Source organism: Hyposmocoma kahamanoa, unplaced genomic scaffold (assembly GCF_003589595.1).
Source record: "Hyposmocoma kahamanoa isolate Upper Pololo Valley unplaced genomic scaffold, ASM358959v1 100021, whole genome shotgun sequence".
NCBI lineage: Eukaryota > Metazoa > Arthropoda > Insecta > Lepidoptera > Cosmopterigidae > Hyposmocoma > Hyposmocoma kahamanoa.
Genome location: NW_020653200.1, coordinates 15,298,060 through 15,311,686, shown reverse-complemented (window position 1 = coordinate 15,311,686; position 13,627 = coordinate 15,298,060). Strand labels below are relative to the sequence as shown.

At 36.9% G+C, this 13,627-nt stretch overlaps 1 protein-coding gene across 1 annotated transcript in view; it reads right to left on the bottom strand.

Annotated features, from left to right (window-relative positions):
- Nucleotides 1-5,005, bottom strand: part of LOC113228462 (polyhomeotic-proximal chromatin protein-like) — a 48,985-nt gene extending 43,980 nt beyond the window's left edge. Inside the window, exon 1 of the mRNA XM_026461780.1 lies at nucleotides 4,872-5,005. Within this exon, the coding sequence (XP_026317565.1) occupies nucleotides 4,872-4,906 (35 nt within the window). The 5' untranslated portion in view covers nucleotides 4,907-5,005. The remainder of the gene's footprint in view (nucleotides 1-4,871) is intronic.
- Between the last annotated feature and the right edge of the window lie 8,622 nt (nucleotides 5,006-13,627).

The window sequence follows — 13,627 nt, the reverse complement described above, 5'->3', positions numbered from 1 at the left end:
AATAGCTTGTTAACCCTAGTTGCGATAATAGAACTACAAATCCCTGCTAGGTATCGACAACGTGTTTGACGTACAATTAGGAGTGCAACAAGCTTGATGCTTCGGAACGTTTTTAACATAAGCGGCATAGAGTTGAAATTTCAATCTTAAGCGCCAGACTTAACGTGCTCTAGAATAAGGGTCTAGAGTACAAATATACGTAATGAAATAACAAGCAATATTCTTTTTCTTCTTTAAAAGTCAACATTTCCATAACTGCTTTTTCCATTACTATGAGATCGGAAATCCAAAATAAACAATGCACCAACGTTGCTGAATAAAGAACGTCGATATTTCGCAGAGGGTGAAGATAGAATCGAAGTAATGCTTTATGAATACAGTTTATTTTTTAAGAATGTTTTGATACTGATAGACAATACTTATTATTACTTTAAACGAAATCAAATCTAATAAGCCTAGTTGTACGATAGCAAATAGTGCATAAACCTATTGTATCAGAAGCACGAAAGTAACATGCATTCAGTAACACTTACGGAGATACAATAGGGAATAAATAATAAGGAGAGCCGTGTGATATAAAAGATGAAGGCGTGACGTGTGGTTTAGTCATATAACAGATAGAAAATAGATGTTATTTACACAAATTTACAGAGCTTAAGCTAATGGAAATGTGGAAAAAGGTCGTCCTCGACGTATTTGGTTCACCCAGATTAAATATGTTAATAAAAAGGTCAGATCAATGTACATACCTAGAGGAAATAGACGAGCGTGACTGAGTTGTGCAAAATGTAGTACTTAAGTGAAAACTAATGCTAAGGTACAGCAAAATTAAAGCTACTTTAAGCAGCCTTTAAGCATCGCCACACTTGTGATTTATAAGCAATTATATCGATGCAATCGCGAGTTTGCTTCGATGCAGTCGCACGTTCGTATGCAATCGTCTAAAAATCGTAAGTGTACCGTTTCACGAACGCGCGTTTGAATCGCTGCTAAAAGTCGCCGTGTGTAACCACTCTTAGGAGATGGATTAGTTTCCATAATCTAAGCGACAACCTCGCGAGAACCAAAATTACTAGCTTCTAGGGCCTTGAAAGAGACGTACTAGATATGTTACGCGCGTGACGCTAAAGAACCTGTTAGACATGAATTTGTCAACAGACAAGGTATTCTCATTATTCAGCCGTAGCCAAACGTTGGTTTGGATTGGTACGCGATTTAGATCCGAAAAAATTGTTAATTTCCAAGGTATTCTTACTTAGTACTAATGCTCAATCCGAATTAAAAAACAAGGTAGTCTAGCGCCAAAACAACTTTTTTTTTTAATTTTAAAATAACACGCGGTAATCTGAACAGACGGGGTCACGAGCACGTCAAGCTTGACACTTAAGATTGAAATCCAACCTATGCCACTTACGATAACAACAGATCAAAGTACAAAGTGTCAAGCTTGACGTGCTCTTGACTGTACAGCACCGTCAGAACATAATATAATTTTAAACGCGCCGCAACGCGCACTTCCATTGGCGACATGCGTTTCGAAATATTTCCTCAGAACGCGGTGGCGGCGGTACCGCACGATAACGCGCGGATATGTGAACGAGCGTATGTAAAATGTATGAATAACTAGACGCGCTATTTGAAAACAAGCTTCGATTTTTGCCATCTGAATTTAGCCTTATTAATGTGGAGCATGGAGGTAAAAGTAAATATTTAAGTTTAAAAGTATCCTATTAATAACTTCAAAACTGATTGATGACTCTGAGTCTGCGTATATTACGTAAGAGTACATAGATATCGTTGTTGTTTTATAAGTATTTTTGTTAAGCCTAATACTTCTTCTTACGCACTACACAAGGCTTAGGGGATTATCACACTGCACCACACGCCGCGACGGAGAGCGGAGCTGCGTTTTTTAACGTTGTACTGAAGTACCTCAGTTGGTATGGAAAACACGCGCCGTCGATCACACTGACAACGCTTCTCCAGCGCGTGGGGTTTTACCGCGCCCCCGCGCGAAGCGCAGCGAACCGCAGGGTATGGCACACCGCGCTCCGCTCCACTGCGCAGATTTTTAAGCTTAAGGACATGTTTAGTTTTCTACAATAGATCTCGACGTCGATAAATTCGATTTTCAATAGCAAATGTAGCTGTTGAAAATCGACCAAATTTATCTTCATATTTTCTTAAATCTTTGTAATGAAGTTGAAATTATCCATTTATCGATCTGGTTCGTAAAAAGGGATGTATCCAATATCTTCGGTGTCTTTTATTTGAGTAAACAAAAACCAAATAGACAGAATAACTGCAGCGTCTTGAATGCGTTCTGTATTATTAACCATTCTTGTCAAAGGATCTCGGCTACATATACAATCATTACGGCTATTAACTGTGAACCGAGTACGTTAAGGCTCAACTCGCACTGGCGCAGAGTCGAAGTGTCGCGACGCGTCATGTTTTTCGCCTATAGTATATTCATCTCTATTTTCCCATTATTAAGGCACAAATTTGTGTTATGCAAATATGGAAACGGGCGTCGACGCTTGGATGCAGTCGAGCGGCTTCGCGCGTCGACACGCGTCACTTGAACGCAGTGAGGTGGCAGACGCCGACCGCACTGTGATACGGGCGCGCTAATGCGAGAGTCGTTGCGTGACGACGCGCATCGCCAAGCGTTGTAGTTGAAAAACAGAACACGACGCGACGCTTCGACTCTGCGCCGATGTGAGTTGAGCCTAAGTGACCTAAGGCCGCTAGACAGCTGCCACCGCGCAGATTAAACCGCGCGTTGACGCAGATCTGCGTCTCCGCCACCGCGCGCGTGATAATCGCCTTACATAAAGAATTTAAATGTTTTTACACATGTGCATTTACCATCCTGTATACTCTTGGCCACTCATGATATATACGAAATCTATGATACCACTAGTCATATGTTTAACCAACTTCACAAAAGGAAGAGGTTCTTAATATGCCTGTATTTTTTGTGAGTATGTTACGCGATTACTCCAACTGATTTTAATGATTTTCTTGTGTTGGAAAGGGGTACCTCTGCTCTGTAGTAGTTCCATTCAAACTTGAAGAAAATATTGCACCTATAAAGGTGGCAAATTTGGGGATGAATCCGGTTTATTGAATTTCGCCCAATAAACGTTAATTGATTTCAATAAAACTTGGCACATGGATGTAAGTAATTGCAATGAAAATAAAATGTTATGTAAATATCAGGTGGAAATGGCAGACAGATGACAGGAACTCCTCTACAGTATATAGCAGCTACCTTGTGTTTGAGCTCATGTGATTAGTTTTAGTGAGGACTTCCAAATGCATTTCAAATTGTTGTTGAAGAAACCGCGGTAACGAACACAGCGAAAGCGGATTAGCAAAATTTGAGGTCGATTTAAAAAAAAAGAATGAAGGATTTATATGAGGGATAAACTTTTGGATGGTCTATAATTTTTAGAGATAAATGCCCTTAACAGACTAATGAAAGCCCCACGAAAAACAGGTACGGATGACTTGACAGATTGTATAAGTGTTCCGTTATAGTATTTCATTTATAGGACCTTTGAAAGTAACAAATATTAATAATTCCTTTGCTTTTTTAGTGCCGATATTATTGACTTTTATTTTTTCTAACACCGTATTATTTTACTCTAACATAAAGCATTTTTTTCATCCTCTAAGACAAAAAGGCAATTTAAAAATTTAAAGAAAAAAAGTTCATCGATTTGTTTTCCTTGCATTTGACATCTACTAAAACTATCATTACCTACAGGCCATGACCCCGTAGAATGCTATTGAGGTAAGTATTTCAGTCATTATGGCTCTAAACCCCAAAAAAATCGTTAAACAAGATAATTTAACGTACGACTTTGAACACTGCAAGCAATGTGCTTCTAAAAAAATTATATTAAACATTTTTACTTATAAACTTCAATAAAGATATAATTTTTAAACAACTGTAAGTTGGTTGGCGGCATAATGCGGTGTAGGTATCTATTATATTGAATTAGGTTTCAATTACATCGATGCATCCATTCCATTTTGAGTCGATAGTAAAACACAATGTGGGGTGAATTAGTTTATTTAAAATAATCAAAGTCACAAAAGACTTAGGGAGGTTATGTAGAACATATGTAACTATGTAGATAGGTATACGAAAACATTTTACTTCCAAATTAGATATATTAATATAATATTGTACTTCAGGAAGCAAGTAAAAATCAATGAAAATTTTTTGAGGGCAACAATAATAGTTAAACTGGAAAAACTACACGACTATCAAACATACAAGGTAGCAGTGCCTTGCGAACCTGATCGTGTACTTACCACGTTTAATAGGCTAGTGTACTTAGTCACACTCCTGTTAGGGACATATACCTAAATAAAAACGATCCGTCTGGCTGGCATCATTTCACAATGGGAAGCAAAAAATAATGAAAACGAGCGAATGGGAAGGCAATATGCAGACGCGTGTGGCGCAAGAAAGAGACTATTGCGGCGCACTAGGGGCGTTAAAGCGAAAACCGGTTCTGCATGTGTGCAGACAGACGGTGCTCTCCCTCCCCTCGACTGTCGACCCTCGGGTGCGTTGCGAGGGCCTTGTATTGTCTCGTCTTTTCCCCGAAGTGTTGCAATAATAATACCAATTAAACCCCTACTACTTGACTAAAAGTAGAAGCAACACTTTTAGAAACCCAGCATAAGACGACGAGACGTAAGTCTTTTCAACTTCTTGCAGGTCCACAAACATTTTGTTCTTTTTTACAAGGTACCACAAATAAAAATCTTAATACGTCATTTTGTACCACACGCGATGCACCTATCCACATCAAATCGCTAGAGTAAAGTAAAGAAAGAACATAAAATACCTTTTAGTGTAAAAACCATAAGAACAACGTTCCATCGTTTCAAAATAAAGGGTTAACTGAAACGTAAGCGCCGTCCCATGCGGCAGTAATTAAAAGAACAAACAAACAAAAAGGTAAGAATCGAGACATTCGCACGGGTGAAAGTAAACACAACACTTATTATCGACGAAAACGACATACAAACACACTTTATCGATAGTCCAGTGCACTTCTCATTGTAACAATAACCTTCTTTTTGAGTAACGAAATACGACTGCTGTACAACGCGCGCTGCCGCCCGGCCACCGCACCCATGCCCCGCACTACCCCGCTCCTCAGTATTCTCTGTCTCGCCTATCGCTAATGGAACGCCTGTTATAAAGCTAAGTTGCTATTGGTTGGTTCGTTTTAGGACCGCTCCACAAACAAAACCGGTTGCCAACAACGGCACGAAAGGGCGCGAGAGACGACATTTTAGCGTTTCTCTGCGATTATTATTGTTGCCACAACGCTACATTCTCTTTCTCTCTCACACTGGGCTAATAAATGGAAACGGAAATACTAAAATATTGCTTTTATCCCTCGTGTCGCACCTTTTCTTTTCTGCTTAGAGGAAGTGTGGACCATTTTAGAAGACCCTAATTGAACCCATAAAAATAACAGAATTTACAAATCTTTTCCAACAGGTCTAAAAATTTCAGTCAGCAAAATTAACAAAGCTTTTGTTGTAGTTTTTCGACCATCAATTTTTTATTTTACTAATGTAAATTAGCCGTCTCTGCAACATAAAACGTAATGTGGGAAATTAAACAACAAAATAATATGAAATGTCATTTTTTTATTACTGACCAAAATTGTTCTGTGTTATGGACATTTTTATTATTATTTCTGGATCCTGTATTTCGAGATTAAGATTAATAATAAAGCATTAATGTACTTTTTACTTGATCCAGGATATCCATGTACACAAATAAAAATATATACACAACATCTATAAAACATTTACACAATGTGTACCTTGTAGAATTGGTTACAATCAAATTGATCATGATAGCCACAGTCTTAATATACATTATTTCACCATCGCCAAGTTTAGGCAAAAACGACTAAGAAATTGATTATCGAAGCACCCAAGCCTTAATTTCAATCATCCCTAAGTCAATGATCCCTAGTCTCTGATTGGTGAAACGAACAATAAAATCGATTATTTCCAGTAGCCCCCTTTAAAATATTGCCAATTATAGGTATATACTAGGACCACTAAGTTTTCTATATTATTACCATCAATGAAAATGTACGTATGTATTTCTCTAGGCTATTATATATCCAAAAAGAATGACGTTTTTCAATAATATTTTTAATAATAGGTTCTTTTTACTTTGGGACAATAATGACAAATATAATTATATGTATGTAGACAGCTTAGAACCCGCAGACAACTGCGAAGTGAGCTTACATTGCCACCCAAGTTAAGCAACAAACTAAAAAGTCTACGACTATGGAAATTGCTAGCTCGGCAGCGACTGGAAAAAATATTCGGTAGTGACGCTAGAGGGGGCCACTGTCACGTAACTAAAAATGTCTGTGTAGATATGGTGTGGATGCACAGGTTGTCTGGTTTGCATGGTTCTGAGTGATGCTTATCAAAATACTTTTTGAAAGTAGTGGTGAAATGAAATTTTTATAACGTGCATACCGTTACGTTACACCCTAGTAAGACCTGTGCATTCTCGGAAATTTTTGATGTTAAAGTTGGATATGTTGTAACATATCGGATAATTTAAGCGTCCAAATTGCAAATTCGTTAGCTAACAGCCAACTCAGGCAACAAGATTGCGAACGGATGTGGCGCGTAAGCAACGTACTTGTATGCAATCTACTTGGTAGACACCATAATATGACCAGTTGATATGAGTTAAGTAGTGGCCGGTAAGTAGGAGTATATTACTTGGCATAATAAAAGTGCCTGCACCAGTTTTCAATTGCAATGTACTTTATACAAATCACTTACTACTTGAGTCTTGTAAACCGGCCTTTATAGACTAGGGCTGTGATAGACGGCTATATTTTTGTAATAAATACATATCTACAGGCAGTGGGTATAATATCATTGTCTACAGATGTACCTACAAAGACAGATGAATAGTTTGAGTCGTCGATGGATATACTCGATGGTTTGAGTATACAACACGGGAGGCGTCATTGATAGGCAGTCCCCTCTGTCAAGGTACAAATAAAAAAATGCCATCGCACAATACTAACTACTTTAGAATTTTTTTTTTTTTTCATTTCCATTATCAAATTCACCGCGTCATCAAGTATGTACATAACCAAATAATCGATGCACCCCATCTAGTTCTCCAGAAAATATGTCGTCTTGCGCCATATAAACTTGCAAAAAAATCTCGGATACATCCAGTCTAGCTAACGATGGAATTATATTCCATAAATAAGTAATTATATTAATTGCTGGTTTTCTATTTTAACAATTTTTTTTTCACCTTGAACACGTTGATTCAATTTATCGATTACATAGAAAATATGAGCCACATCTGCTTGGAGGTTGAATACAATGTACCTAATTTTACGTAAGGCCTTTATCATTAATGTATTCTGGCAAATAAACGTATTCTTTTCTATTTTACTTTGACTAAGGTATAATTACCTTATTTTTCCATCCTCTAAAAAAAATTACGCTTGGTTGCAGTCGAGCGGTATCGCGCGTCGACTCGCGTCGCCGCGCGTTACTTGACCGCAGTGAGACTTCAGACGCCGTCCACACTGTGATCCGGGCGCACTAATGCGAGGGTCGTGTACGTTGTAGTTGAAAAACAGGACGCGACGCGACACTTCGACTCTGCACCAGTATGGAGTTGAGCCTATTATAATAAATTATAGTGAAATAAATTATAATGAAATAAATTCTAATTGTAATTAAGTTTCTTGAATGTCAGAATGTTTCACCAGCACGATATCCAATTTTTTTTGTGAAATTACTCCATAGTTTGTATTATAACCGTAACGAAATAAATCTCTCACAGATGGCGCTACGGCAAAAAGTCGATAAAAACCAAAAACAGAGTAACCAACACACTTAGAATAATAACGCATAGAAACCTAGCCCGCACCCGCTAAGTGAGGCAAATTGTAGGACGCCGTATGGGCCTACATGAGCGAGCGGGCAGTCAGTGGTCAAGGTCAAGTTGTACCGCGAACAGCTCAAAGATTTTTGCTAAAAATGACGAAATATGCGGTAATTGGGTTTAAAAATAGATCAGACAAACATAAAATAGACACTAACATCACATTCCACAAGGAAGTAACGCGTTTCAACTTGTATTTTTATGTAAATATTCAATAAAATAGAAAATTAATTTCGTTGCAACAAGATACGAAAATGTTGCAAAGTAACGGGTTTTTTCTCCCCATTTTGCTATTCTGTTTCAAAATAATTATATTACGTACTTTTTTGAGAACAGGCAATATCGCGACAGTTGTAAAATTTCTACAAATGTACACCGCCGCAACAACATTGTAGGGAATTTACGTTAGCTATTTTTACGAAATATATTTAGTATTTGCCTTCATTAGTTTCATGTGAAAAATCATTATTCTTGTTCATCATACACTCATTTTAAAAAATTGTCTTTGCCAGACTCAAAAGTTCGTAACTAAAATTATTTCAGGGAACTAACACTGACTAAAAAGTCATCGTCAGTTCTCCAAAATCGTGTATAAATAACTTTCAGGTGCAGGTTCTTTATTGTTATCGTGTACTTTTCATGTAAACATACCCACAGATAATATCAGGCTATTTATATATTCAAATTCGATAGTCGCATTTAAACTCGCTTGTAGGTTTTGTTCATATATGAGTTAAATAAGAATTGGGTAGTATTTAATAAGGTGCATACAGATTTGCTCGACATTGTCGATCGACAGTAACGATTGAGAATTATAGACGTTTTCGAGGAGTTTTAGAGTGCTTATTACGAATGTAGCATTAATTTCTAAATCCAAGATGGTTGACAACAAATTTCAAAAATGTATTTTTGGTAAACCATAAGGAAATGGCATGTATATCTGAATAGAAGATGGGGGACAAGACTTCTAATTCTTCTTCTTCTAATTCTTTGCCATCTTGGATTTAGAAATTAGTGCCATGTTCTTAAAGAGCACCCCCAAATACCTCGAAAACGACACCCAACTTGCTATTATTTGAAAAGTCATGTCCGCCATTTTGGATTTAGAAATAAGTGCTACATTCCTAATGAGCACCCCCAAATACCTCGAAAACGATCCCCAACTTGCCATTATATGAAAAATCGTGCCCGCCATCTTGGATTTAGAAATGAGTGCCATATTCGTAATGAACACCCCCAAATACCTCGAAAATGATACCCATATTGCATTTATTTCAAAAGTCGTGTCCGCCATCTTGGATTTAGAAATAAATGCCATATTCGTGATGAGCACCTCGAATACCTCGAAAACGATTTCCATATTGCATTTATTTGAAAAGACGTGTCCGCCATCTTGGATTTAGAAATGAGAAAAGTCGTGTCCGCCTTCGTGTATTCAGATATAAATGCCATTTCCATAAGGATTACCAAAAATAAATTTTTGAAACTTCACTTGACGTTGTCGATCAACAGTAACGATCGACAAAATCGAACATATCTGTAGGCACCTGATCGACAGTAACGATCGACAAAATCGAGCAAATCTGTAGGCACCTCTAACTTAACGATGAGTTAAGCAAGATACAATTTCCCCACTTGAGGGAAATGTTATTATTCCATGGCATCATTATTTATATATTTGTGTGCGTGCCGATGAGCGTAAATACAAGTTGCTTACGCCTACATAAATTTGATTTTTGCCTCACTTGTGACAGTTCGTTTTTTATGAAACTATCATTCTATGCGTTATTATTCTAAGCCAGCACATAGAAAAATTCGCAAGGTCCGCCGGTTCGTTCCGTGGGTTAGTTGGCATAGCGCCTGGAACGGTTTGCTAGATGACGCTGGCTCGAATCCAGCCCAATCAAAGGACTTTTTTCTAAGCGTTTGATCTTTGTATTAATATTCTAATAGTTTATTCTAAAACCAAACTACCTCCCGTGGCCGAATGGTTACCATGCTGAACTGCAACGCAGAGGTCCCGGGTTCGCTTCCCGGGCCGGAAGAAATATTTATATGGCCTACACATTGACTTACAATTTAATAATTTTTTTTGACACTTTAAGTGTATAATTCTACACGCAAATGAAACTTATTTATTCATGTACGGATAACAAATAGATAGGTATAAATAAAAATTAATATAAAGGCACACTAGTCAGCACTAATCATGGGACCTGCAAATGGCCCAAAACTTTGGTTTGTTAGAAAAAACAAATACCTATACGCGATTTAGAAGACAAAAATGGTTTCATTTCCTACGTGTAACAATTTGCGAGAACCTAACTCGATAAGAGTACAGATAACAATAATGATCTTTGAACACGAAAAAATGGATTAATAATAGGTAACTACCCAAAAAGCACGACCTTTAAATAACAAGAAAGCTAATTATGTTAGAGGTACATTTTTTTTATTAGACATCCAGCAGCTTGATTTTGATTGCCTCTCCCGATCGGAAACTACGTCTTTTCCGAGTAGAGTCGTATAATATTGCGGATGGGCTACCCGATCGGATCAATTACGATTTGAATTAAAATCGGGGCCCAGAACCTATTAATACATTCATAGATATACCAACTACTATTAGTTTCTTATAAACAAATAATTATAACAAACTAGTAGAGTAATTTCACAAAAAATAATTAAATATCATGCTGGTGAAACATTCTGACATTAAATAAAACTCAATTACTTAAACACAAACAATATTCGCCGAAGCACGCGATATACATAGGTGCGAGTTGTCCTTTGAATGGAAGTATCTTTCTAATTTGTGAATGGAAGAAGAGAGATTCGATCGCTTACTCTGCCTGTAAAATTTTTGTGTTCAGTGTGTAGAAAAGGATGCCATCTACCCATAACTTTCAAAATATATGCGTATGATACAGCGACATCTATGTAATTTTATTGTAACCATTACGTTAACTCGATAATGTAGCTCGTAGAGTGTCTGATTTGCTGCGCGGCTTTAAACTATGCTAGTGTTACTAACAAATAATTCATGCATATATGTACACAATACTATTAATATACGATACTATCAGAAGTATCAAGATAACAAATTGGTGTGGTGACCAGAGTTGTTGCGCGAATATTTGTATCCGCATCTGCGGATAATCTGCACAAATTTAAATATTCTCACCTGCATTCATCGATGCTGATATTCACAATGTTCGAGTCGTGATATGACCTACAAGTCACGCTGGAATACGTTACAAATCTCCAGAAACAGACTGTACGCCGAAAAAGCAACTCGGTTGTTGTTTTTCAAATACTCGTAAATAAACTTTAATAAAATTCCCGAACGACTAAGCTTTTTTGTTAGTAAATGTCACAAAATCATTGAAATTATAATTACAATAACAAAGAAAATAGAAAACTTTTTCATGTAAGCAGATAAATTCAGTAAGAATGTAAACTTTTCGGGATTTAAACAAAGTCAGCATCCGCTGTTATTAAAGTAAAAAAATCAGCATCCGCATCTGCATCCGCTGATGTGTAAAAAACCTGCATCGGCAACAATCCTAGTCGTGACCCTAAATGTATCTTGTAAACTTTTCAGTGTCTACATAAATATAATTTATTTATTTGGAAAGGTATATTTTAGTTAAACATGAGGTATATAAAACCCCAAAACCACAATACCAACATCATAGAGATACCAACTGAAATGGATAGCCCACACAGAAGTTCCACCAATTAACATGACACATGATGATTCTTTAAAGTATTTTTGAGTATTATAATACTCCACCTTAGGTGGGGTTCAGGGCTTGGCCTGAGGCTCGTGGTCAGGTTTAGAAAGCGAGGTGTGCTAATGCTCTTCGGTGGCACAGCGATTAGTTAGTACTATGGGAGCATAATGAGGAGGTTCCGGGTTCGATTCCCGATTTGGACCAATTTAGGAAACGAACATTTTTAAGTTGGTTCAGTGTGGGTATTCTGGGTATTGCCTTCAGAGTTATCGTTATTCTGGTATACATAGTACAGGAAATAATTAATTTGAGACCAAGAAATGAGTGTGATTGTATGGTATTATTATTTTTTCCCTAAAATACTTCTGTTTTGCATAACTTCCAAGAAAAGGGAATCTAACAGAGAGACGGTCGAGATACAACAACGCTATAAGTATTTCTCATTTCCACTACATCGGCAAGTATGCCTTAATTTTTAACAATTTGTGAGATCTTGTACTCATAATAGCGCTACCTTATAGGTACTACCTATGTACGGTGGCGTGGTGCGAAAGTCGGGCATCGTCCTCCGCGGGACCTCGCCTACGCCCTCGACACTTATGATTTCATTTAAAAAAATGAAAATAGCTCTTTAATGGCGGCCATATTTAAAAACGGCAAAAATGTATTTTGACCACAAATTCTTATCAGGCAATCTTAAGCATAAGCAGAAATCTTTTCGTGCCAATTTTCAGCGCGAGCAAAGCAAGTTTTTTCAACAGTATATTGAAAATTTTTATTGAATTAATATTCAATTTTTTTGTGAAAATTACTCCACTAGTTTGTTATAATTATTAATACAAAGATTGAACACTCAGAAAAAAATTTATAATGTACAGTATATTGAATTTCATCCACTCTCCGTCAACAAATTTCAATAGAACTTGGCACATGGATGTAATTCCAATGAATGAATGAATTAACATGTTACGGTGACCTAGAATTGATGTGATGATGGAACTGGCAGACAGATCATCCATCTGCGTTTCAATTAGACCTGTGTCAGTCGATCATTTTTGATAACCCCGGTCGATGATGACCCTTGCGTAGTGTGATCCGGTGAAATGATTAGGTTATATGTTCGATATTTTAAAGGGTCACCCATCCCTCATGATACTTCCATGGGGCGTTTAAAAGTGTCAAATTATGCAATTAGCTTTTATTGTTTCCTGCTGATGGGTAATGTGTCTATAATTAAATTCATCATTGATAAACTACACTTAGGGCACTAAAATTTCCTTCTAGGAAAACTAATGGCGTTACAAAAGAAAAATACCTACTAACAAAAAATTTATGAGCATACAAAATTACTAATTTATTATTCATTAATATATTATAATATTAGCTAGTGGACTCTTAAATAAACACAACATAATGAAAATAGATTAAACTTACAAAATTAACATGTAATTGACACTACGCCACCATTACGCCACGAAGTAATAAGGATGAATGATTTACAGATTCATTGATCTGTTAACCCGTTGACTCGTTCGATGACTTTTTGGTTCAATCGAACGAATGCTCTATCGAACAAATGTTCGACCCAAACGAAGAGTAAGAAGGCGAACTGTGTCATGAGTAGGGACTTCACGTGAGAGTGAACGAGACAACAATAATATTGTGAATTATTGAATAATCTCTAAAATTATAAAGATAAAGTCGAATATTGCGCGCATGTCACATGAAACTCTAAAATAATCGGGTTATTTAGAAGCAAGTAACCGGCTTATCGGGTCACAGATGCTGTTCGAATCATTTTGATTCGATCGAACACGACGACACTCGTCTAGTTTCAATTGTCGTTGAGGAGGCCGCAGCAACGAAAATAGCGAAAGCGAATAAGTTTTTTTTTGTT